Consider the following 27308-nt stretch of genomic DNA (forward strand, 5'->3'; position numbering starts at 1 on the left):
CAGCATGATGTGTCTGTATACTGACAGCTGTCCAGTGGGTTAACAGCAGCGTTGAGGAACATAAAAGGAACATAAAACTTTTTTTTAACACCACACTGAAGTGCAGAAATCACCTGAGACAGTGTTGCAGTTTTTCCACAGCCTCATTCAGCAGATAGATCTTGTAAATATCTCCACAAATAATACAGTATGACAAGACAGAAAACCAGGGTAGCCCTTCTCTTTATTACTTACGTACTTAAGTTATATTTTAAATATTTATATACTTGATACTATAGAACATTTTTCTAAAAAAAAAAAAACTCCATGAAACAAGAGTGAACAGAAATTCCAAACCTGCTTGTAACAGTAACATAGTTTGGTTGCCACCCAGTTTTTTTTATCATACCAGTAACCAGTAAACTATTCAATTTGACTTAAAGTGTTATCAAGACACAAACAAACGTCTCCAAGAATCACAGCTCCTCTGAAGGTAAAGAGTAACCTTCCTCGTGCGTAGCCTCATGATATTCATACAGTCTGTCCGCCCCTAGTATCGTTCTTCATTTAGAAACGGTACGACCAGAGCTTCCCAGTTCAAGCGTCTCGTGTGAAAAGCGCAGACAGACAAAGCGCAAAGTCTGGTCTCTAAATACTGTGAGTCCTGACCCGCCTACAGTCTGTCTGTTGCTGCAGGAAACAGCACCAAGCTGTTGCTGCCTCCTGTTTGATGAGAATCCGCAGCATCTCAAGAGCTCAAGCAGAGAACAGCCAAGAAGCCGGTAACTGGGAGAGCAAATCAAACCCGCTCTCTTCCATACTGCCAGGCGATCTTTATTAAAAATCTGACAAACAGCTGTGTTGTATTGGCCAGCATTGTCAGGTGTTGTGAATCATAATTTAAAATTACTGTCCAGTAAAGTTAAATTGTTGGGATTGAGCTCTTCTTCTTCTCTGTTTTTCTAACACAAGCAGGGTTTGTCCTGAGATTCAAACACTGTAAACAACAAACTGCTGTCAATTAACTCTTAATTTTGACTTTTTGTCCTAAAATTTCAAACTGGCCCTACATAATTTGTCTTAGATCGGCTCTCTGTGCAGATAAGTGTTATTAGATTTCACAAAAGTCAACCTCACTCTGTTTGTTGTTTGTTTTTGTTGGTCAAATTAAGCATAAATACCACATAAATAATCCTATCAAAAGCATATTAAAGCCCGTCACTCACTGTCACACACCGTATCGGTTGAGTCACGGTGATTCTCAGCCGAGCAGAGCGGCGCCTTGTCGTGAAAACTCGATTCAACCAAAAACTGAGAGCAGCTGGCTGGTTAAAAACTCTGCTCACAACACAAACACAACACACACACACACACACACACACTCGCAGTGTTCCCTGCTTTTCCGTCACCCTCTGCTGCTGTCAGCCTTTCTCTAATACGCTCTCAAACAAACACGCTCTCTCTCTCTCTCTCTGTTTATGTTTCTCTCTATCGCCCTACACAGGATTAGACTCTCTATCTGGCTTTGTCTGATTTCTGTCCAACAGATAAGCGAATCTTAAGAATATCATGTCAAATGAAGTGCGAGTTCGGTACATTTCCAGCCAGAGCTCAGCTATAGTGAAGTTTAAAAAAGATATTGTGATGCTTTCACACTGGCAGCTCAGTATGTCTTTAGTAATAAAAAGCCTTTTTCTTTTTTAATACACTGTGACTGTTCCTGAACAAGGTGTTCTGAGACTGCGTTTCAAGTATTATAATTATCCTTATTATAGCTGGAAGACAATGAACGCGCTCATGTGTTGATATCATGTTCTGTGACAAAACGCCTCATTAATATAAGCAGAGAATAATTATTTTTAGGAGGGTAGTGGTTACATTGCTCATCCAGTCCTACATTGTGTTCTGGCACCAGTGGTAACTGGTAAACATCTGCACTTTGATGTTGAAAGCGTTGCACCAACCTACCGCTGAACACAACAACTGTAAACAAGTGTGAAAGACGACCAACAGCGATAAAAGGAAACTAAATTTGGTTACACAAATTTATCCTGGAAATGTTTTGTTTGTTTTCTTTATCGCATATAGACGACCCCTGATGATTCAAATCATCAAACAGTGCAGAATAACAAGATCACTTTTACAAACCGAGTCTCAAAATGACTCAAAATAACTGTAATGGAAGTAGAGATGGAACCAGCGTGACTTGTTTCTGTTCACTCTCAGCTCCAGCGCTGAATGTTTGCAAAGTGGGATAAACTATTGTTGAACCAGATGGTGGCACAACCTCCTCCACCGCCGTCCAGTGTAATTAACTCTTCATCTGACAGCGCAGCAACACAGGAGAGACGCTTCATGGTGCAGGAGGATTTTAGAAGTGAACAGGGTGCACATTTTTTTATTTCTCTGACTCTGGAAATTAGACAGAGATGATGAACAGAACAGAGGCATCAGTGTTGTAGGTAAAACCCGAGACTTGACATGTAGGTTGTTGTTGGATTAAAGTGAGGGTGTGCTGGGCTGTACTGTAGCTGGGCAGACAGATAAAACAACAAGCACAAATTAAAATACAGAAGTGGAGTGGAACATACCCCTCTGCTCTCTTTGGTGTTTATGCTAGCGAACCGTATGACTGTTCTCTCTCTGTCTCTCTTTGTGTGTGTGTGTGGTTCCTTTTGTCTCTCTACTACACAGTCAACCTTTTCCTCTCTATCTTTATTTTCCTTCATCTCCACATCGTTCTCAATCAAACATCAGAGCTTATTTTATGTCTCAGTGTTTCTTCTCCCATCTGTCTCAGGATGTGTGTGGTATTTTTTGTAGTGCTTCATGTGTGTTTCTGCATGAAACTGTCAGGATTAAAGGACCAGTTTGTAGAATTTAGTGGCATCTAGCAGTGAGGCGGCAGATTGAAAGCATGTAAGAGAAGCTACAGAGAATGCAAGAGGCCCTCTTTAGAGCCAGTGTTTGGTTTGGCCGCTCTGGGCTACTGTAGAAACATGGCAGTGCAACGTGTAGATATAAAGGATCATTTTAAGGTAATGAAACACAATGATTCTTATTTTCAGGTGATAACACACTAATTAAAACATACCGCTAGTCCGTACCGCTAGATGCTAGTGAATTCTACAGACTATTAGACCTTTAAAAGAGATCGTACAGTTAGCGGATCAGGATAGCAGCCACCCTGTGAAAGACGCGCTGATGAGTTTTTATCTTTTACTACAGTAATTAAGTTTTCAAACGATGATGACAAATGTTAAAATGATAACGTAGAGCGTCTCACCAATACCTTCAAATCAAAAAGAGAAAGCCCAGCATGTGGCGCCTGTGAAGTGATGCTGGTGAAACACACACAAAAAAACACACACACACACAGCAAAAATCCAGAGCCTGTGTAAAGGTAATCATTATCACTGATGAGCTCTCTGCAGCCAGGAACAAAGCATATTATTAGGCCAGCTATTCTGAAGTGACATCCTGATGTATACAGAAATTGTTTGGAGACAGTGTTTGTGACATTAGAAAGGCGAGTTAGGCTTTAAATCTTCCTACAGAGGAGTTTTACACATTTGCTCTTTTCACACTCACTCTTAACACTGTCGCACAGCAGCTGGGAGCCGCCCAGTACCGCTACAGCACCATCATCTGCGGCTTCACTGGAGCAGCTGTTGATTGAGTGCCTTGCTCAAGGACACCCAAGGGTAATTGGGTCCCTCCTCCCCCCCTCACACACACACACACACACACACACACACAAATTATCCAGATTCACCACTCCTGCAACTCAAGAAGCCGTGACCAAGTAGGAAGGTTATTTTTTTTTTCTCTCCTCCTTGAATGCGAACACAGAGATGAGAGCTTTAAATGGTGCAGGGACTTTACATCACTGCTGTTGCTATGCAACACAACATCTTGGAAGCGATCTAATTAGTATTAGGTGGGTAACCTGCAGAAACAAAGGAGATACTACTGAAAACGGTGAACGCAATCATGAAAAATAGCTGTTGACCTGTTTGCTCTTGAGAGAGAAGGTGATTATTGTGATTATGGAGCAGGTGTGCCGGCATGTTCAACATGTGATGCTGATATAATGTAAAGCTGGAATATAGACTTTAGCCACATTAATATTAGGAAAAACACTCACTTAAGTATTTAAATTGTATGAAAACAAAAGCAATACTGTCCACAAGTGGTTTCCATCACTGATTAAAGGATAATGTCAACAAATCAACATGCAGAGCCAAACCAACAACCTACAGTACTCACATGTATTGTGTGTGTATCTAAAGCCTGATATATCTTATTCCTCTGTGCTGTAGACATCTGATGTTTTCCAAAAACTAATATAAATACGTCAACGCCGGTAATTTGTTTAGAAACGGCTCCAAAGACTAACGACAGCCATCATGTTTTCAGTCTCTGTGTACGTATAAGGCAGACACCACTGAGCACGTGCAGGAACGTGATACTGTTTACAGAGCTTTGCTAGCTTATCGCGCTACATAACACAACCTCTTGACTAAAATTCTTTGAGAAATTTACAATGTAGTAAACCCAACAATTGATTAATTAAACGTGAGGTTTGTTGACTGCAAAAAAATGATTCAAGGCCTCACTGATATCAAGCTAACGGCACAGTTTATTATCGGTCCTCATGTAGAGTGTTTCTTTTCCTGCAGTTCTGGATGTCTGCAGTGGCCACCACCATGCCCATCCCATCCGGAGCCTTCATGCCCGTCTTTATTCTGGGTGAGCAAACACACTTGACACCTTACTGGTATATAGCATGTGATTATTATTGTGAAAATGTAAGGAAAACAACATTAGTTTACCAGTTTTTGCCAACATTATTGCTAGTTGTTTACTATCTAAAGTTAAGTTAAACTGAAGTTAGAAAACATTGCTTTCCTCCTGTTCATATAGTGATATTTGCCCAGACTGACAGATTATTATAATACAGATCAAGGATTACATTAGAGGAATTAGTGCTTATGTGCAGCAGTTTCCAGCTCGTGTCTTGTTTTTTGTCTCTGTGAGGTGTTGGGAGCGTGACCTTTACCAGTGCTTCACTTTAAAATATTCATCATTACCAGCAGTAAACAAGTTGAATGAAAGAAACTCGGCATATGCCGGGTCATGTCGCGTGCGTGCGTTCGGTTTTAAAGACGTGATCTTTCGCACCGTCACGCAGAGAACATTACAGGAGAATAATAAACAATACAAAGCTCTGTAGTGTTTCTGTTTTGGACATTTTCAGAAATGATTAGTCACTTAAATGAATTCGACAGCTACACTGACAAAACAGTTTATGTGACGCAGTTGAAATAATAATAATAATAATAATAAGTCACTACTGTTATATCTTCACTGAGGAAGATGATCCTGTTGGAAGTGATTTATTTCATCAGCATTTCCGCCATCTGCTGTTAGTAGAAACACTGAAGACTGTTTGATCTGCTGATGTCTGATGTAAAACGCAGTTAAAAGACCAACACATGTTTTTGTTTGTTGACAGTATTCATATGATTTAATTACAGTAAAAGGCCACTTACGGCATTCTCCCATCTTCCAAGGTTGATCTTTTATTTTGAGGATATGTTTACTTGCAGCAGTTTGAAAGCTAACTTTCAGTTTCTCTTTGCTTTTGTAGGAGCTTCGTTCGGCCGGCTGGTGGGAGAAATCATGGCCACCTTGTTTCCTCACGGGATCGTGTTCGATGGCATTCTGTACCGCATTATCCCCGGAGGGTACGCAGTCATTGGTTAGTCTCCCTTTCCTCCTCTTCCCTCCTAATCCCTCCTGTCCTCAGAGTGTCTGCAACTTCAACTTTCAATCAAACCTCCACTTATGACTGACCTGACTGACAACATGCAGGGGCAACGTTTGAGAACCGTGTTCATTTGTGCTCCTGACTGTTTAAGACTTTAAAAACCATGAACCCATCCTTTAAGGCAAGATTTGATCAATACTATCACTGTCACATCACTCGTTTGTATCGGCTCTGCCTTTCTAAAAACCCATATCAAGCTGTCCCCCTCCCCTCTCCTCACCCCTCTTCCTCCTCCTCCCCGTCTTCCTCTTTCTTCTCCTTAACTGTCTACCTCCTGCGCCCTCAGCTCGTCAACAGCGGTCAAGACGTCCTCTTCCTTCTCTCCTGTCACTTCTCTCCTCCTCCTTTAACTTCTCCTCCTCCTCCTCCTCCTCCTATCCTGTCAACCTCTCCGGCCCCTCGACTTGTCACTTGTTGTTAAGTCGTCCTCCCCAACTAATCCTCCTCCCCCCTTTTCTTTGTCATCCTCTCCCTCCTGCTATTCCTCCTTTCCATCAGAGCATGTGGTGCCTCTGCTCTGACAGTAAAATGTCACCGTGATGTTCCCTCCACTGTCCTCACCTCAGCCACTGACCCAGAAACACGGCCCTCCTTCAGTCCTCCTCCTCCTGTTGCCCTACAAAGCTCATCCCTCATCCTTCCTCCTGTTACTCCTTCCCTTCCTGTTCTCCTCTTCGTTTCATCCAGCTTTTTATTCTTCTCTTTGTCATCGCTCGCTCTCTGATATCCTTCTCGTGACCTTTGTTTTCCTGCCACCTCCTGTGTAACTTCTTATTAATCTATTTTTGGTTTAAGCATCCTTTTTGTGGAACTTTCTCTTGCTGCCTTTCCCTTTTTCACTCAGCTGTCCTTTCTTTTCTCCCTCATCCCCTCTTCCATTCTGTTCTTCTCACTCCTATCCTACTCATGTTTGATTCTCCTTTCTTCCTGTCCAGTCCCTCCTCTATACCTCCTTCCCATTATCTCCTGGTCTCACGCTCTATCTTTTAGCCTTTTCTCCACTTTATTATTATTTCTCCTTCCTTTCCCTGCTACCCATCCCATGTTTACTCCCTCCATCCTGCTTCTACTCCTCCGCTTTTCCCTCTACTCCCCCAATCGTCTTTTTACCTTTCCTTCCTTCCTTGTCCTCCTCCCTCTTTACCTTCCATCCTCCCTCCTCCCTCCTTCCACCTCAATACTTCACCCTCCCTCCCTTCCTCCCTTCATCATCCCATCCCATGTGTCTGACAGGAGCGGCAGCGTTGACGGGGGCGGTGACTCACACGGTGTCCACAGCGGTTATCTGCTTTGAGCTGACAGGCCAGATCTCACACATCCTGCCCATGATGGTGGCAGTAATCCTGGCCAACATGGTGGCCCAGGGCCTGCAGCCCTCCCTGTATGACTCCATCATCCAGGTCAAGAAGCTGCCGTACCTGCCGGAGCTTGGCTTCGGGCACATGAGGTCTGTACACGGTTGGATGTTATCATGTGTGGGGAGGATTAACGAGGTCGTCCTCTGCTGTGGAGTTTGGCTAATTCAGTTTTTAGGAGACGGTCTTTTCTTGTTTTGCTTTTGCATCTCAACGACTTTCGCCTGATGTCCTGCATGAATGCAACAAGCAAACAAATACGTGCTGTTTCTGTGTAATCTGTGTTTACAGTAAAGGTTAACTGCCTGTACAGTGCTATTTTTTGAGGGCATGTTTGTGTTGATTTGTATATATTTCTTTCAAACATAACGTGTATGTGTTCCACAGCCAGTACAACATCTTTGTGGAAGACATCATGGTGAGGAAGGTGAAGTTTATATCCTCTCAGTCCACCTACAGAGAAGTCAAACTCCTCCTGGACACCTTTACACTCAAAAAAATCCCTCTGGTTGATTCAAAAGGTAAAAAAGCTTCATTCTGAAATTCATCTGAATTCATCTCAGTGTGAAGAGAAATGTGTTGTTACTTCATATAATGGTGCAGAGAGAAAGTTTAAGTATTTAAATAAAGGTTTTTTGTCACAGTATTAATGAAACCATGCAAATGAGCATCAAAGTTCAGCCGCTATCAAACTCTGTATGATAGTTGAGATGATTTTCCTTCCTGTTTCCAGATTCGATGATCCTATTGGGCAGCATTGATAGGCTGGAGCTGCTGGCTCTCTGTGATTGGTGGTTGTCACCAGAAAGGCGGCTCCTGATGCAGGTGAGGACAGTCTCAGGCTGCATTTGTTAAAGTGTGTATTTTTGTTATTTAGTTTTCAGTCAGGGGCTCAAACACAGGACCCTTTAGATACTGGGCTTTAAAAACATATCTCGACATATTGAGCTTCACTCTATCACAAGTGGAGCAGAGCAGATGAATCTAAATGCAAGAGACGGCCGTCAGGCAGACCACCAAACTGAGCAGACCACTCGACAAAGACTGAACTGAAGACTGGACTGAAATACTAACTAAAGTAACAAGGAGAAGCTCAGGTGAGGGGAGCGAGGTGACGAAACAGGAGAACAGACAGGGAGGCGATGGGCTGGGGGGAAACACTCTGCAGGGCACAGCTGATGAGCTTGACGCAGGGCGTGTGTGGAGGGAAAAACAGACTGGAGAGGAGCGCAGGCACACAGGAGGGAAACACAGAGCAAACAGAAAACACAAACGTCCTCATCACTAAGACTGAGTCATCTGTGTGAGTACAGAGCGAAATAAAAACAAAGACAGACTGACTAATAAAGACAACTTAATATCACGCCTCCTCCAACACAGTCCGGTTTTAACATAACAGGGAGGAACAGAGGAGACACAGAGACGCACTGTGACAGAAAACTTAACAGGATTAATAAGCATAAAGAAGAAGTGGAATTTAACAGACACACAGAGTGAACACAGGAACCCAAAAACACAAAAACTATGAGTCCACGACACCTCCAGGCTTCAAATAAATAGTAAAGAGTTCAGTAAGAAGCCTCATGAAGTTAAAGAGCTTCACTCCAAGGTGAATTACACTCTTATATCATTGTGATAAACACAATAACTGAAGCCAGTTACTCTGTACAGACTGTACAATATTAGAACTATATCTGAACATCGCAGATCCATTAGAGATTATGATATGAAAATATTATTATCACCAATGTGTTAAAAAACAAAAACAAGCAGTGTTACGATTGATTTAATTATTTACCTGAATAGCTCGACAGGTCATGTTTAATTTACACGGTGATTATGACGCTACATTAGGCAGCACAAGTACCACTTTTAGCCAAAGCTGTTTTTTTTACCCCTTGTTTCCATGGAGACAGACCACGGTGCCAAAAAGTAAAAGACAAGCCACAGGTGTCTGCGTTTCACTAAAATCCGTTGGAAATTAAACGATGCACTTTCACAAACATCCTTCACTGGAACGAGTGGAAATGTAGATGATGTCATAGACGAAGCTGCTGCAGTCTGGCTTTTATAGAGATGATGTCATCCAGCAAAGACAAACAGCCATAATACTGTGTTTCCCTTAAAAAAGCCCAGAAGAAGAGACATCACATCCTTGTGCAAAATGTGTAGAGCTGCAACAATTAGTCAATTAACAGATTAGCTGCCAACTTGTTAAATTAATTGTCAACTATTTAGATTACGGATTAATCATTTTGTGTAATTATTTAAGAAGAAAATTGCTAAATTCTCCTATTCCCACATGTGAATATTTACTCATCTGTTATAGTAAAATGAATATCTTTGGCTCGTGGACTGTTGCTAGTGAGAAAACTAGACATTTTAGGATGTTATCTCAGACTTTTTCACAATTTTCTGACATTTTATGGACCAAACAACTAATCAATCAGGTAGCACATGCTTTTCATGCTTTTTCACACTGAATTCTGATAATATGACAACCGCGGTCTGTATTGATCTGTTCACCTGGATTTGGATTCAGGGTCGCAGTCTACAGGAGCAGAATCAGTCTGAGAAACACAGCTGGGAATCCTTCGCCTTCGTAGATGAGGAGGAAGAGGAGGACGGAGAGAAGGTGGGGCTCCTAATTCGCCACCAGTATTAAGAGTATCCCGTGCCTACATAGTCAGAGGTGGTTTGTTTCAATTTTCAGTTAAAGGTGCTGTTTTATCTCAACAACTTGTAGTTACATGTTAATCAAGTTGTCCTCTGCAGGGCAGCCCGATGCAGGAGGAGAGGAACGGCCCGCTGCCTTCTCCAAAACCTCAGGAGCCTTCCTCCAACCACACTGCTCCTGTTCCTGGAGAGCAGACTGGTGAGTTTCGTCTTTATATCTAGGGCTGTAGTCAACCAAAGAAAATGTTGGTCGACTAAAATCCTACATAATCTTCAGCTAATCGATTAGTGGCGGGGAGGGGAGATTTATGGGATTTCTCAGTTTTCTATTTCTCTGTTTAGCGTCTTTATGCTAACCTATTGTTGCTAACTTTGGAGCTAACCTCCTTCACTTTTCCAGCACTTGAGGAAACAACAGACGTGACTTTTTAGCATTTATTAACTGACACACTGTAATCTGTACTGTACATTTACTGCCAGACTGACAACTTACTACTAACCTTTTCCTCTGCCCCGCTGGCATCCACCATCACTTCTCTGTCGCTCACTCTTTCCCACTTGCTACGCAAACATACTCCTTAACGGAGTTACGCGACCAGTGGTTTCCCAGCAACAACACAGAGGTTGACTCACGTACCCAACAGCGCTGCACAGACTCGCAAACGCTGTCGATTTCTGAATGAACGGATATTTGGCGTTCATTTTGGCCTTAAAAAATGTTTTTTCGGCCTGGCGAGGGTTCTACAGCCCTAATAATTACCTTCTTCATAAAGTTTTATGGGAGAAGGTGCTTGAGCAGGAATAAATGAATCACAGTGGTCTAAATAGGATGTTATAAAAGCATCAACAACTGTCTCCAGGTCAACAAAGGATAAAAAGACCTTTTGGAGTCCAGTTGAGTTTGAGTTAACGCCACCCTCCACATGGAAATACATTAAACTGTAGAGGACAATTACAATCTCTGAGCTCTTCCGTGAGATCTTCTTTAGCTCCGTTACACATGTGGAGTTGTGTGTGTGTGTGTGTGTGTGTGTGTGTGTGTGTGTGTGTGTGTGTGTGTGTGTGTGTGTGTGACAAGAAGGCGATCCAGGCATTGAAAGCCTGGCGGTGGCTTGTCATAGTAATATTGATTCCTTCAGACAAGTTTTGCTCACTAGGGAGATGTAATTGAATTTATTCTTTTCCACGTCTCCCCCCCCTCGACTTCTCCTCCGAAAAAAAAACATGTCAACTGATATGACTAAGCTTTTAGTCAGAGCCCAGATGGTTATGTGAAACTCACCGGCTTCACATATGTGTTGTCTAACACACAACACACACACAAAGGTCAAACACATCATATCCAAACACACACTGTTGTTTGTGTTGTTATGAAGCTGAATATTTGACGAGCAGGTTGTCGTTTGTTTGTGTCTCATTTCACTAATACATAGACGATACACACATGTACCATTTTTCTTAGTCAAGACTTGGAAGTTTGTTAAAGTGATTTCGTAGAGAACTGGGAAGCCATTAATCACAACTAGCAGCTTTTCTTCCACTTTGTTTTAAAGTTATTTTCGGCAGCGTGTGATTGGTTCTCACCATGTTGTCGCTCTCGTCCGTTATTTACATAAAGAAGAAGGTTTCTCAACTTCCCCTCACTGCGCTGCCGGGCACCTTTATAATCTTTTAAGCCTGGCAGATACCGTACGGATTGAGCCTGATTGGTCGGTCGCCCTCCACTAATTTTAGAATTGGGTAGAATTTCTGCTAGATTAGGTTTGTCGTTCGACATGCAGCGTGAGGTCACGTCGTCCCAATTAATCGCCTGAACGATCGACGATCCAGCTGTCGGACCATCAGTCGGATTTCTGGCGTGTCTGAAATCTTTGAACAGTTCCACAGTCAGATTTTCATCCATCATACTGTTAACTCTAGCGATTACTGGAGTATTTTACATGTTGTAGACGTGACAGAGACTGCTGAGATCAAACTGAAGCCTTCTTATGCTCTCATCATAGCAGAACTGCTCAAAATAACGTTGCTTTTCTCTCCGTTTGTCAACACTGTCGAGGATGCCTCCGCCTTGCTGGAATAAGCTTTATCGGGATTATCGATGGACAAAAACAACCAGAATTTCTTTAGTGAAACTGCACAGTGTCTGCTCAGCTTGAGTTATGGTGGCTGTCACCAGTGTGTACAGTAGTAACAACTGGAAACTTCTTAATGCTAACGGACAAGAAAAATTCCGTTAATTCCACATTAGCTGCACCCTGCAGCCGCCCAGATGTCCGTCAAAGCATTTAGTTTGAGTTCCTATCTGTTTGATTAATTCGTCAGCCTTTCACACAGTTTGCCATATTGTCTTGTTTGTTTGTCTCTCCGCCCTCAACAGATGTCACACATTTGGACTTTAATAACTTTCGCTACTTTAACAGGAATAAAGGAATGTTGGGCAGCATGTCGGCTACAAATAACCAGATGGCCTTTGTGTATCTATCGTGGCGCGCCGTGAACTCCTCAGCAGCCTATCAAACACAACAGCAGACATTTTTCCCCACTGAAACGGTATCCAGGCAACAACAATAATGGGTCGGTCGGGTTTGTCAGGAGTCTCTCTCAAAAAAAAAAACCCTCCATTTGCTGTTAGGCTTTTCCGTCCAAAGGCTGCAAGTCTTTCAAAAGTCACATTTGTATAATTTATTGACCTTCACCTCTTTCTCTCTTTCTCTCTCTCTGTCAGAAAAAGGTCCTCTGCAGTCTGTGAGGAAAACACTCAGGAATCTCTTCACCCCTAAGAGCAGACAAGCAGAGGGACAGTCGCAGGTGTGTGTCTGTCCACGTACGGTAAACATCTATAAGACGTGTTGGTAATCTTGCTCCTTGTGTGTTTTACATGTCTTAAAGCTTTTCTAACTATTCAGAGATGTTCTCAGTAGCCAAGACATTTTCCCTCGAGTTAAGAACCATTGAAATGCAAATAAACCTCCTCATTTGTTTGGCAAAGCCGTCCCAAAACCACAACCTCACACTGGCACACTGAGGATATAAATATTTATCCATTATTTATTTATTTTTTTTTGTGCTGGGTGAATTTTTCATTACGGGGGTCTGCTTTCTATTCAGGCAGATACTCTTTATCTGATTGACAGAGGCACACGAATACACAGACAAACTCCCCAACGTGGAGAATCTTTCCCTCTGTCATGGAAATGCGGAAGCCAGACACTGGAGGAAGAGTTATTATTCGTCCTGGCAGTGCTCCCGCCTCACAAGAAAACTAATACATGTCATCTCTTTTATACGAGCGGGAAGGAAAACCACACTGGAAATAAAGCATACGCTTGTAAGCTTGCAAGATTAGAATTTGATTTTTTATTTATTTTTTTGTTGTGCCCACTGCTGTGGCTTGTGTATTACCAGTCTGATTTTCTATTATGTTTTTTTTTTTTTTTTTGGATTCAATCCTATTCCTGCATGGGGATTGTTTTTACAGCTATTCTACAGCCCTGAATATCAAATAGACACACAGTGGGAAATTGCCATCAAGCGTCGAGCCAAATCCTGGCTGTGAAACAGGTATTTGTCGACATTACCAGCCACTGATGTCAGCTAACCAAACACTGACCTTTAGAAGAAACCATCCAGCCGCTGTAACGGTGTCAGCGTCTCGTTTAACTCTAAGATGAGTATAATCGCTGCGGTTGCAGTAATACGACTACACAGAATGCAGAGATGTAACTGCTGATTTGTGCAGATGAGATGATAATAAAAGTGTCAACCCTTTCATTCATTTAAAGCCAACTTCCTGTGCTGTCATAGACAACTGTTGCTTTCTCGTGAGCAAGGTGACGTTATTATTTTTTTTTGTGGCTTCAAGGACAGAAGCAGCCGACCCGCCTGGACAGCGAGTGAACAAATGAGGGAAGCAAAACAGGTCACAGCAGGTGTCGCACTGAGTTTTCACCAGTTTACTCACAAAAAAACCTGCCGGATATGTCGGGCAGTGAAAGATGACACGAAGAAACTGGACGACAGTAACCCGTTTATCTCTGTAGACAATTTAAAATACAGATACAGAATATTCAAATGATATTTCATACGTTTTCTTCTACAGATGGCAGAAATCCAAAAGTAAATGTTGAGTAATGAGATGAAACAAGTCAGTGGAAGTGCTGTGAATATATGAAAGAACGATATGAAACAGATTGTACTTTCCCTTCACTCCCCCTCATGTAAGATTCAGAGTATTCTCGACTTAGAGGTCACATCCAGCCTGTTTCAAAGGAACCAAAGTGAAAGACGATGCTCTTAAAATAATTCACAAACATGTCTCATCTCTCATGTGTCTTTTTTTTTTTTTGTCTCCAGGAGCCCTGTCCTCCTCCCCTTTCAGACACGATGACACCAGAGGAGGTACGCTGACGATGAGTTTGCATGCTTTTACAAAGATATATGAATACTTTCTGCCAAAGAAATAGTGCTTAAGGAAAGCAAGGTCTGTGGGTAATTTTTCAGCACAATAAAAACTCATTAATTACCTTTATTGTATTTGCAGCAGCAGAAGTGTCAGAGATGTTGTGATATTTTAATATCTGGGGGATAAAAGAAACCCCAAACCTATCTGGCAAGACTGGTGAATATGGGTGAAAGGATCCTTTAAAAACCTGTATCTGTCAGCATTATGATTATTTAAAAACACATTAGCAGAATGACAGTGTGTTTACATGCACTTAAATGACTGTTTACAGTCAGCTTTTTCCAGTTAGCTGATTTCTTCACTGTCTTGTAAACGAGAAACCTGGTTACAGTAATCAGCGCAGGGGATTAACCTGAGAAACCAGGTAGATATATCCTGGAAAACACTGGTTTTATGACCATGTACATTTACAGTATATGCATAATGGACTTCCTAATCATCTTTTTACAGTATGCATGTGCAAGACAAAAGACTGCAGACATGGAAAGTAACACCAGAGCTAATAAACTAACACAAACTACACAGTAACACTGAACGAAGCCTATCTGTTAAATTGAGAATCATGCCTCTCCTCTCACTGTGCTCTCAGTCTCTCTCTGACACAGACACTCATACTACCGTGCATGTAAAAAGCGTTCCCCCATTAATCCAGGTAACCCGGTTGCTCCGGGTAACCTCGGTTGCCTAAGTGCACATATTAGCAAAATTGCAGCTGTGTCGAGCACATGACAGCCTTTTGAACTGAAGCATCTCTGCCAACACAAGCGAAACATATCACCGAAACACTACAGCCACAAATTCACATCCATATCACATGTATGTCACAAGTGTTAGAGATCTGTCACATCTCTTAACTGCAGCCAGAATTTAAAAGTGTGTGTGAACAGCAGCAAAACAATATTGTGTCCTCCAGTCCTCTTCCATCTGCTGCTTCCTTTACTCTTCCTGACATCGTCCCAAAAAAAACGCCCCGTAACACAGTCCCTGTAAATTCTACAAGACCGCCCCCCCACCCCCCTCCCGTCACAGCAGGCTGAGGCTTGTAGGTGAAATCCATAGAGAGGCTAAAAGGTGTCAGACATCCTAAATCTCAGAGGGGGGAGAGCGGTGACACGCAAGGACGCAAACACAGAGCTTTTCAAGGTTTTTCATAGCTGCAACGGTAGCTAACCTACCTCTCCTCTCCTGCCACCACACACACACACACACACCTTCACTTTCACCCAAACAAAACAGCTGAATAATGTTTGAATCATATGCTTTATGTGCTGTACATGAGCCACTATAAAAATGAATCTTTCCCTCCGGTTGAACTCATACGTTCAGATAGAAGGAGGGATTTTTTCCCATCACGGGAGCGACTGTGAACTAACGCCAGCCTCTCCACCTCACTGACCTTGCTTCTTATTTGCTGCTGCAGATCAAAGCGTGGGAAGAGGAAGAGATGGACAAGCCAATGGAAATCGATGAGATACGAGTTGACCCTTCCCCTTTCCAGCTGGTGGAGAGAACATCATTACACAAGGTTGGTGAGGAAAGACGGAAATAAACAGGCGTCACAGAGGTCAACACACTTTAAAATCTACTCTCATTTACATTCTATGAAAGGAGGATTTCAAGGTAGGACATAGTGTGGGAAGGGCTTGTTTTAAAATATTAACTATGTCAGGTAGAGAAAGTAGGTGTGGGAATCTTATTATATAATAACGTCATGTCTCTGCTGCACTGATAGCCCCGGGGACCATCGCTGTCCACTGAACAGGTGAAACAGACACTGACTTATTTTCATCACCCAACAGTTGGTTTAAGTTTTTGAAGTGCTGCAGTGTGCGTTAGTCTCTTGGTAATGATGTGATTTACATATATATACATATATATATATATATATATATATATTAATAATATACTTCATGTTCGTCTCGCACAGGTAATTATTAAGTCTTTAAATCAAAAATGCACCCAAACATCTGCCTTTGTTCAAGCTCTGTAGACTGTCCGGGTGCATTTGAGTTCCATGTTTTTTGTCAACATAACGTTATAAACTAACATTTACAAATTTTTGGCATTTATGAATCAATTCAGAATCGTAGAGGATAAGAATGATGACTCTAATGTGACTTTTTTACCCAGCCCAAAGAGAAAGACAGTTTGATTTGATAGCAGGGTAGAAATTTTATTGGTTGAAAAAGTAAAGATACCCTGATAGAGTTCTGTTCACATTCAGTGTTTCTCACTAAAACACAGTGTGTGTATCATTGAGGCCTAATGAATGTGTTAAATGCATTTATTTCTTCATAAAAAAATATAAACATATTTAGGTTCCTGCATACGTGCTAGTATCCTGTCTTTTGCTGGCACATTGTTATATTTCTGAGCACGAGATACAAACTAAATGAGACGTCCTACATAAGAACATTACTCCATTAAACTACAAGTGGTCAACTTTTATTTTCCCTACAAACGTCGCTGCAATCAAAGAGCTTTCCAGGAATTTAAATGATATTGATATAAAAAAAATAATTTTTCTTTTTTGATTCATTTATTTAATGTTGAATCTGTATTTCAAAAGTGGAAATTGGAGAATGTCATTTTCATATTTCACTGAAGGTTATTGCACGTGTAACGGCCATGGTCACTAATCACTTTTATGAATTTGCCACAGAAATTAGTATTTATTTATGCCATGAGATGTTCACCAGCAACATCAATTAACATCAGTCCTTTCTATAACCCCTGGTGCACATCAGGTACCTCTTGAATCAGCAGGTGTTTGTGAGGAGCACTGGTATGTAGCAGTTGCAGTTAAGTGTAGTTAGTTAGAGTTAGTTAGAGTTAGTTAGTGTTAGTTAGAGTTATTTAGAGTTAGTTAGAGTTAGTTAGTGTTAGTTAGAGTTAGTTAGAGTTAGTTAGTGTTAGTTAGAGTTACTTAGAGTTAGCTTGTGTCGCCTTTTTGCTCTAACTTGCTGAAAGATTTCCTCAGGTTTGTGCTCCAAGTATCAAAACCTGCTGAACTCTCAGCAGCAGGTTTCCTTCCTGTGTATTAAATATAAAGTACCTGACACTTAGCTGAAGCCGGCTCTTATTCATCCAACAGCTTCATTTCCATCAACATTTATTGCAGTTATTTTAGTTACAGAAGACAATATCTCAATTTCTTCCATTTTCATTCAGATTTGTTGTTCATTACATCATAATTTGCATGAAATGACCCTGCAGTTGATTTTATTGCAGAGTCTAAATTCACCACGGACAAGAGTTGATGTTTGTTTTTATACAAGTGAAGAAGCATAAAAACTGGAACCGAGCACCCCGAGCACTCGTCAAGTCTTTTGTTTGTGTTCCCACTTTCAGCTCCTTAAGTCGTTTATTTACATAACATCTCATTCAGCCGAGGATGTAGATAACCTTGACAGAGGGGTAATGGCACATGAAAAACACTCAGGAGAGACCAGGCTTTATTCACGTCCGACTAAATGCAGACAGACACAACAAGCTGAAAACAGAATCTTATTTACAGCAGGTGAGTAGGAGGTTGTTACATAATCACCCAAGCATTCATTCTGTGAGTTGTTCCTGTTACTTCTGAAGTAGGAAGAAAGTTTTTTTGTTTTTTTTTAATTTATTACAAGTCATTGTGAGAAAAACTTAAAATCTTAAAATCCGAGAGGTAAACAAAAGAAGCATCCACATTTTCATGAATCTTTATATTTAGTTGCAGGGAGCTCTTCAGTACAAACACTGAGACACAACACTGCAACTAACAAGACGTTTCCCTCACAGGAACCTTCTCAGGGGACCAAGAACTGTTTGAGGAACTCAGGAAGTAAAAGTGTGTTTCCACCGGAGGAAGCAGGAACTAAATTAAGTTCCTCGATGTGATAAATGTGAGGAAGAACTACCTGATGGTTCAGGAACTGTAGGGACAGAGTCAAACACAGCCGCTTCATCTCATGCACCACTATTCATAAAACAAAGATGTACTCTAGTGTTGATATTAGCGTTAGGTACACTTTAAAAAAAAAAGTGTGCAAGAGATGGATAAACAATGTGAAGGAGCTGCAGTGAATGAGGGAGAGAGAGAGATGTTATTTTCTGATTGTTGGTGGTTAAATCCTAAAATAGAATTAAATGATCATCAAACACAGATCTTCTACTTTGCAGCTGTGGTGTTCTGGAGTTTTCTCTTTTTCCTCCGCTGCATTTCTCCTTTTTATTCATTCACTACATCTGACTCAAACATCAGAGTAACGCAGCAGTAAATACAAAAAACAACAGGACGACTCTTCTTAGGGCTGCGACGAATGATTATTTTCATTATCGATTAATCTGCAGATTATTTTCACAGTTAATCAATTAAACATTTAGTCTGTAAAATGTCAAAAATATCTAAAAATGCCTGTTATAATTTAGTCCAAGCTAATGTCTTCAAATCCAAGAAAGAAACCAAACAAGTCAGTTGCACATTAATTTTCTCCCCACCGACTCATCGTTGCAGTTCTGCTCTGTGTTGTTGTTTCTTTGTGTGAAAGGCAGCTTCTACTGAGTCTAATATGCTTTACTGACACAGATGAGGTGGAAAAGCAAACGCACAAGAGGAGCTTTCACTTCCTACTTTAGTGCCTGAGATTAGTTTCTCTGGTTCCATAGTTCCTGGAACTTTTTTTGGTCCAAAAGAGGCTTAAGCGCTTTGCTCAAGGACAACTCAACAATAGATGATTAAAGGAGGGGAGACTCTTCACTCTGGTTCATACTGTTTCCATCCTCACGGCACCAGCTAATAGTCAAGGATTTGTTGTTGCTTGAGGTTGAGTAAAGTGTGTTTTAAAAGGCTGCAACTACATTATGCACAAAAAGCTCATATGAACCAAATCAGCAGCTCATATCTCTAACCTGCTGCTGTCCAGCTGTGCAGTTATATTCCAATAACGTTAATTCTGATTGGCTCACATCCTCCTTAAGACAAATCTGAAGATGATCCAGGATTTGCAGGAAACTAAAGTGTGCTTCATCACCTTGTACTATTACTGTTGAGGAGTTTTTTCTCGTCTTCAGGGTGATTTTTTTCTTATGGTAATATCCGGAATATTCCGCTTATTCATGTGTATATAAAGGGCCTTTGTTATCGAGATGTGCTGATGCATACAAAGAGCTCTTTCAAAGTGTGACCTTAGCAGCACTAAGAGCAGAGAATACTTTGTGCACGGAAACACACTTCCTGCGGTTCACCTGGAGCCTCGAGTCAGTTCGCTTTCATCTTTCCCGTCTCTGTGACATCGCGTCTAGACAGAGACGCAGAGGCCTGTAAACTGTCGTCCCGAGATGAGAGGTAGAAAGTTTGACGCCTGACCTTTTTTCCTCCGCTCTGTCTCCGCAGACCCACACCTTATTCTCACTGCTGGGGCTCAGTCACGCTTATGTGACCAGTATCGGCAAACTGGTGGGGGTGGTGGCGCTAAAAGAGGTAAGAGACTTCGTTTTTTGGTCTGTGTGTCTTCTCTCTCTCTGATGAAGGTCATCTGGAAACCAACAGCTAAGCAGTAAATGAAACTAAATTCACAGTTTTAGAAGTTTTCCCTTGTCTGTCTTTGGTTTTTGCTCCTGATTTGCTTGAAGTCTCATAAATCTTTTTTGAATTATGTATTAGTGTTTTGTTAGCATAATCAATATCCTCTCTGTACGTTTCAGCCTTTCTTTGATGTACTTTATTCGTCATGTCTTTACCTATTATTGTCTCCATCTTCCCTTCATTTATTCCTTCTATCCCTCCATCAAATCACCCACCAATCTTTCTCTATTTCCTCAACTTATCCTCCTCCCCCAGCTCCAGAAGGCCATCGAAGGCTCCACGCGCTCCGGCGTCAGGCTCCGCCCTCCGCTCGCCAGCTTCCGCGACATGAGCACCCGCAGCTCCACCGTCTCTAAACCTCCACCCTCTTCTCCCTCCGCTCCCTCCTCACCGACCTCGCCTCATTCATCTCCAGCAGATCCCCAAGCTCCCTCGCCCTCCCCCACTACGGACATCCACCACCACCATCACCACCATCATCATCATCACCACCACCACGAGACTGAAGCGGAGGTGTGGATCGAGGGCCTGACGAGGGAGGTGGTGGTGAGCAGCAGCAGCAGCGGCAGCAGCAGCAGCGCAGAGAGCAGCAGCGACAGTAGCAGCACAGGGAGCTGCAGCTCAGCCAGTAGGAGCTGCAGCAACAACAGCAACCTCACCCTCCCTCCTTCCTCCACTCCTCCTCCAGTCCCTTCTTCTTCTACTCCTCCTCCTCCTCCTCCTCCTTCTCCTCCTACTTTCACTTCCGCCATCCCTCTCTCCTCCCTGAGGCCGCTACAGGAACTCCTCGAGGGGGACGAAGACAGCGACGATGAGCCAATGGTTTAGGTTTTAGACGAGTGATGGTTATGATTTTTTTTTTTTTTTATAATGGAAAACTTTTTTTAATGGTGTGAGTTTCTTCTTCTGTTCTCGATTTATTGCTCTGGTCCCCATCCACCCTTTTTCCTCTCATCATCTAAGGTAGAGCAAAGATTTCAAAGCCAACGACGTGTTCGCTTGAAGCTACAAGTCACACCAGACTGAAGATGGTTAATCCCACTCTTACTGGTTCTGTCTCCTCATTTCACACACCTTTGCCTAATTAGTAGGGCTGTAGTCAATACAGGTCGACTGAAATCGTACGTAATCTTCAACTTATCGATTAGTCGTGGGTGGGTTGGGGGGGGTGTAACGGGACAGTGAACTCACATTTCTCTGTTTAGCGTCTTCAGGTTAGGCTAACCTATTGTTGCTAACTTTGGAGATAACCTCCTTCACTTTTCCAGTACTTGGGGAAACAACAAACGTGACTTTTTAGCATTTATTAACTGTTACACTGTAGTCTGTACTGTACATTTATTATTACCGCTAACCTCCGCATCCACCGTCACTTTCCTGCCACTCTTTCCTACTCGCTACGCAAACATACTACGGACGAGAGCATATCGACCAACTAGTCGACCAGCAGACTACAGCCCTACTAACTGGTAGAGATGTCCTGAGCTGATATCTTAAAGGATTGGTATTAGCTAAAATAAAATAAAATTGCCCAGACATGTGAGTGAAAATTAGAGTGTGATTGTTTGAGCAAGTGACTGAATTTTGACGTCTTGGTTGGCAAAATACACGGATTCGCTAAACTCTAATTGTAACGTTCTTTCTCATTGGCGAAGAGCAGCATCGTACAAAACATTCAGCTAGCAGCTTAGTCGGCACTGACCGTCGCTTTCGCTGGTTGACAACATCGCCGTTGTTAACTGTGTGAGTAGCTTAACGGGAGGCCAAAGTGATATTTGGCTGTTGTCGGGTTTGTGTGCTCTCTGTCTCTACTCGGCCGAAGATCATTTGTGAGGGAAGATACCTCACTCTGTAACACGGCTGCGTTTCTGTAGTTCCAACCACTTCAACAGAATCACGTCTCTCTAGCCGATCACGTCTATTTCAGTCAAATTTAACACAAGCGTTCTTCATCCTTCATATCGTTATCAATAATCAAAGACGATTGAGTTAATAGTTTTGGACCAAGACCTTCAGTATTTGGGTGAAGTCGCTTGTGACAAACGTTTGCCAAAGTTCGAAGTGCCAGATATATATATCAGGTCATACGTTTTGCTGCTATGTGAATATAAGTATCGGCAGATAACCGGTATTAAAGGACTCAGATCAGCCATCCCTACTCATCGGTGTGAAGATGACACTCTGACCTTTGCTCTGCCCCCCCACCCACCCACCCCCCATCCATCTTTCTTAACAAAGATCTGTATGTATATGTTTTTTGATACGTGCCCTGCCTCACTCTCTCCTCATTCTCTCTCTCTCTCTATCTCTCTCTCTCTCTCTCTCTCTCTCTCTCTCTCTCTCTCTCTCTCTCTCTCTCTTTCACACATACAGTCTGTAGGGTTCAGTTGTGGGTTGAGCCCTAGATCGAGATTACTGCCTGCCGATATCCACCGTTTATAAACTTGATACGTTTTATACCAAAGAATTGACTGTTTTCTCTAGAAACACCAAAAAGTTACCACTGCAAAAAAAATAAAGTTTTTCTAGTTGTTCTCTTATAACAGATGATCCTCCTGTTGAGTTGTAGGTTATATAATACATCTTTTAAATCATGAAGAATTCACTTAAAAAAAACAAACATTACTAAGTATTAAATGTGCAAGGATGTACTGTTAATTCTTGCAGTCCCAGTACGGGTCTGGGGTCTGATTCCCAGTATGAATCAATATTTTTTTCATCAGAATACACTGTGTTTATGAGTAAACCAGTCATGCAGTAAGACAAACTAGTAAGTGAACCCAGTGAACCTCTGCACTGTAGCTCTGTGTTACCTGATTATTAAGGGTTTTTTTTTTGTCAGATGAGCACAGGAGCTATTGATTTTTTTTTAAACTGGCAACAGACCATCTGGATAACAGTAGACTAATGGAGCTGCTCGGTCCACTGTGGAAGATTGGCCGAAGCCCCCAAAACGACCTCCAAATTGTGCGCTGACCTTGTGGACGCAGCCTCAGAGCTCATCTCATCACTGTTAAGTTGATAGATGGCGCAGCTAAAGGCGACTGACGACAGCCGAACCCCCCCCCCCCCACCCACAACACCCCCCGAGCTGCAGAGATGCTCGAGATTTTTCTTTTTTCTTTTTTTTTCCATAACTATGACGCCTCCTCATCCTAGCAAAAAAATTTGGGGTTTTTATGACAAAAAATGTTGCAGAGAAGTCAAACATCATCCTCCAAAGACAACGACAACATGATGGATGATTCACATGAGTAAATGACAGCTGACCTTTTTTTTTTTCACATAACACCTATATGTTAAACGAAGATGAAAACGTATGTTGACAGAGAGATATTTGTTGAACGGATGCATTAATCAACTTAATGAATGACCTCAGTAGCACGACCGATGTTTTGCATAAACCTGTCATGATGATTATTAGAAGGCATGAAGCTGCTCATGTGAAACCCCCCCCCGCCCCCCCGTCAGACTATATTTGAACACACATGAAAAATGGCTTTTATTTTATACTTATATGATTTTTACACCCCTGCTGGGATCGGTGAGAGCTGTGACACCACAGCTAGAGCCGAAACAATGAGCTAAAACAGGCTAAACTAACTTTAAACCCAAAGATATTACAAAACGTCTGCATCATGTGTCGTCTGCTTTCTCTCCATTAACATCTATAAAACTGGATTTTGTGTGACTACCTTAATAATTCTGTTAATCCAGGTTGTTGAGCCTTCCTTTTCTTTTCCTCTTTTTTTTTCATTTTTATCACTTCATCATCTCCTCTTACACTGTTTTTATCTCTCTCTCATCTCCTGAACTCAGTTTCTCAGGTGCTGCCTTGAAAGTCTTTAAATCCGCAGATGTTACAAAAAAAGCTTTTCTTTATGTCTTTATGTGTGTGTGAAGTTAAATGTGTGTGTGTCTATTTTTTCTTAAGAGGGGTCTGTACAGATGGCTGTGGCTAATGTATTTATTTATTCATCTTTTAGTAGATTAAATGTTAATCTCAAAATTTATAAAACTGTGAACAACATAGCTAAATAAAGTATTACTAAGTGAAATGCTTTAATCGTTCGACCTCATCTTTTTTTTTTTTAAATTTGGCATCTAGGCGAGATTCGTTGTAAAAAAGGCAGACGAGACCAGACAGGCAGACGGAACAGAAGTAGAGCATTTAATTAGAAAGTTTCTCCTTTACTCAGCCAACTGGACCAAGAACTGAACTCAGCTAAGGTAGGGCAGAAATATTGATCTTTTGCTTCAGAAATTACATGAGATCATTGAAAAAAAAATGTATGAAAAATGTTTTCCTTTCCATTTTCCTGTAGATATTTGATATTGTACTTTAATTTGAAGGTGTGACTGGTCCTGGTGCTTCCTCCTCAGGCTGCACTTCACTCAGCTGCCTGTCAGACCAGCTGCTTCCCTAACGCTCCGCTAGCCTCCCAGCTAACGTTAACCCCCGGCTCTCCATGTGGATCCAACCGGAGCACCGAGCCCCAGTTTGTTATTCAGGTTAAAGTGGGAAGAAACAGCTGATCTGACGAGCAGCTTGAGTAGAGTGGGGCCTGCGGAGGAAACACCGGGTCCGTCAGGGTAAAATAGTCCGCGGAAGAGCTGCAATGTTCGTTTGCACAGATAGGAAACACCTAGGATAGGATAGGAAAAAAAATCCTCTTCTTTTTGGTTTATAACGGCAGTTGGCAACCAGCGTATTAGGTGCATTACCGCCACCTTCTGCTCCAGAGTGTGGACCAGAGATTAAATCCTACACATTAATCCTGTCTGTCTAATAAACTCAAAGAAAACTCTACTGCTCCACCAATTTGGCAGGTTCATTAAAGTTTTAACGCTGAGCTCCTGAACTCCAGTCTTCCTAAGTTCTTCCTTCGTGTATTGTCTGTCTTGATCATACTTAGTACAATCTATGATTGCATGTGTAATAGTCTCCTCAGCCAGCTGGAAAAAAATATGTGCATATATCGACATCGGCAATCGGCCACAATGAGTTGGAAATATCAGCATATCGGATATCAGCAAAAAATCCAATATCGTGCATCCCTGAAAAAAAACCCAAACATTTTCTCAAAATTAATTTCTTCATGTCATCAGATAACTCAGGACGGTCGTATGTCTGCAGAGTTGATCGAGTTGATGACAACATAACAATACATCCATTAAATTAAGGTTTAATCACCGTGGACAGACGGCAGATGTGTGATGTGACTCACACAGACTCTGTGCTGCTAAAAAATATTAATTAATCATTTAAGTTCAACAACACATCAAAAACACATTTGATTGCTTGTCATATAAAACTTTATTTTGACAGCGCTTCAAGACTGCAGTTTGTTACCTTTAATTGCTTTTTGTCTTATTTTGTAAGAGTCGCTGTCACTTTTTTTTCTCAACATCTCATTTTGAGATGAAAGTAGTTTTGGGCGTTTAGTTACAGCAGACCACCGCACGAGGGATTTGAAACGATGACTATCTCATTTGGAACAGAACTTTTCTATTAACTGGTTTGCCTGAACTCATCAGAAGTAATTTAAAGTTATTGAACTCCTTTGTGATTAAACAGCATGACTGACACCTCAGATCTGTGAGCGCTCGCTGCACATTTTGTTTGGTGTATTTTTATTTTTTTTTAAACTCTGGATGTGATCTATGGTCAGCTCATGCACTTTGACGTTTAAACCATTTACAGGATGAGATCTCAGAGAAACAAGAGGACGAACGGAAGGACAGATGATTATCGCAGCGATCGGGGGCATCGTGGGTCTTGATCGCCGGAGTGAAAGAGTGAACCGTCCTCTCCGGCAGCCGTGTAAAAACACAGTAAAGTGTCGTTCAGTTTTTTATGTTTCTACAGGATGCTGTTCTGTCTGACTTCCTCTTGCACAAGTGCACCGTCATGACAGACACTGTTATGCTTGCATGATTTCAGCTCACAACAACACAGCAACAAGCTTTTTGACTTCATGTTAATGAGTGAAGCGGAGCACACATCCATGTGAAGTCACTAAAGCATGTTGCTTTCAAGGACTTCTTCTATTATTCGGTAATTTATTCAACTGTTTTCTGATGGTTTTTGAAGTAGCAGTTACCTAAAACATACCTCTTATCACTGACTTTGTGAAAAATGAGAACAAACAGCACAAAAAAAAAAGCCTCAAAAGGATAATAGCACTTAAAACGTACAAGGGCACTTCCATGCCTCCAGTCTATGATGGAGCCTTAACATGGCACATTTTAATGAATGAGGCTGTTAAAATGTTTGAGTGGCATCGATGACTACATGAAAGCTAACACAGCTTTGTGAAGAAAAACCTCTGACTCACACTGCAGCTTCAAAAATATACAGCAGGACATTCAGGTCATGTCTGTTCTTTGCATTTTCTTTGTTCCTCTGGATTTACTGTATTATATATATATATATATGTGTGTGTGTGTGTGTGTGTGTGTGTGTGTGTGTGTGTGTGTGTGTGTGTGTGTGTGTGTCCTTAATGTCATGTTGCATTATTCTGTGTGTGTTTGTGTATGTGCTCTTGTATGTGTTTGAGGAGACTTTCTCTGGTATTACACCTCATGAGTGAGGACATTTTTGTTTTAAAAGAGAAGTTATGATTGAATGTTTTAATATCTTTTCTCAAATGTAATTTAATTCAGAAATCTCAGAGATGGATTTGTCAAAACCTGGGCAAATACAACCAAAACTATCCACTATACATGGCTACATACCTTCTCAGGTAAGAGAGAACATGTTTTTTGTCATTTTCAGGTTATTTATATAGTGATGATTAGGGGGAGGGAGCAACAGTCTGCCCATATAGTCTCTTTATGGGGACACAGCGCAGGTTCCCACAAGGGTTAGTTTTAGATTAGGCATGTAGCAGCTCTGTCTGTTATAGGGTTTATCTTCAGTGAATTGATGTATGTTAAAGGTCTTCATAAATGACTAAAATGACTGTAGTATGTGTGTGTGTGTGTGTGTGTGTGTGGACACTCTTGAACTTCTATCTCTGCAAGGGCTGGTTTTACACCTCAAAAGTGGCTACATGAGGATCTCAATCCCCAAGGCCTCCACCTCCCTCACACAAAAATCTCATCTAGAGGGAAGACAAAGATGAAGTTGAGACAAAGAAAAAGGTTATTTTGTATCAGCTGGATAGAATATGTAATCCAGCTGCATTGTCTGAGTTCCCCTTCCTACTCCATCCTACCTGGTCATAGCCAGGACCTGACTGGACACATCATCCACATGTTGACCCCCCCTCCTGTATTTTCTTTCTAATCACAGTGAGACATCCTCGACGTGTCACAGAGCCTAGAAACATGCTGGACGTTCACATCAGTCCACTATATGACACATTTTTTCAAGTAATGTAAGTCATTGCAATGTTCTCCAAAAGTGCTGCTAAATCTGAAATTCACAGCGAC

At 41.6% G+C, this 27308-nt stretch overlaps 1 protein-coding gene across 2 annotated transcripts in view; it reads left to right on the plus strand.

Moving 5' to 3' along the window:
• clcn1a (chloride channel, voltage-sensitive 1a) overlaps positions 1 to 23929 on the plus strand; it is a 43071-nt gene extending 19142 nt beyond the window's left edge. For both annotated transcript variants that reach the window (XM_067612058.1, XM_067612059.1), the window contains 12 exons: positions 4662 to 4731; positions 5633 to 5743; positions 7046 to 7259; positions 7555 to 7688; positions 7901 to 7992; positions 9710 to 9802; positions 9943 to 10042; positions 12569 to 12651; positions 14197 to 14241; positions 15726 to 15830; positions 19680 to 19766; positions 20127 to 23929. In XM_067612058.1, the coding sequence (XP_067468159.1) occupies positions 4662 to 4731; positions 5633 to 5743; positions 7046 to 7259; positions 7555 to 7688; positions 7901 to 7992; positions 9710 to 9802; positions 9943 to 10042; positions 12569 to 12651; positions 14197 to 14241; positions 15726 to 15830; positions 19680 to 19766; positions 20127 to 20699 (1707 nt within the window). In that variant the 3' untranslated portion in view covers positions 20700 to 23929. The remainder of the gene's footprint in view (positions 1 to 4661; positions 4732 to 5632; positions 5744 to 7045; positions 7260 to 7554; positions 7689 to 7900; positions 7993 to 9709; positions 9803 to 9942; positions 10043 to 12568; positions 12652 to 14196; positions 14242 to 15725; positions 15831 to 19679; positions 19767 to 20126) is intronic.
• Positions 23930 to 27308: the final 3379 nt, after the last annotated feature.

The sequence above is a fragment of the Thunnus thynnus genome, chromosome 15 (genome assembly GCF_963924715.1).
Source record: "Thunnus thynnus chromosome 15, fThuThy2.1, whole genome shotgun sequence".
Taxonomy (NCBI): Eukaryota; Metazoa; Chordata; class Actinopteri; order Scombriformes; family Scombridae; genus Thunnus; species Thunnus thynnus.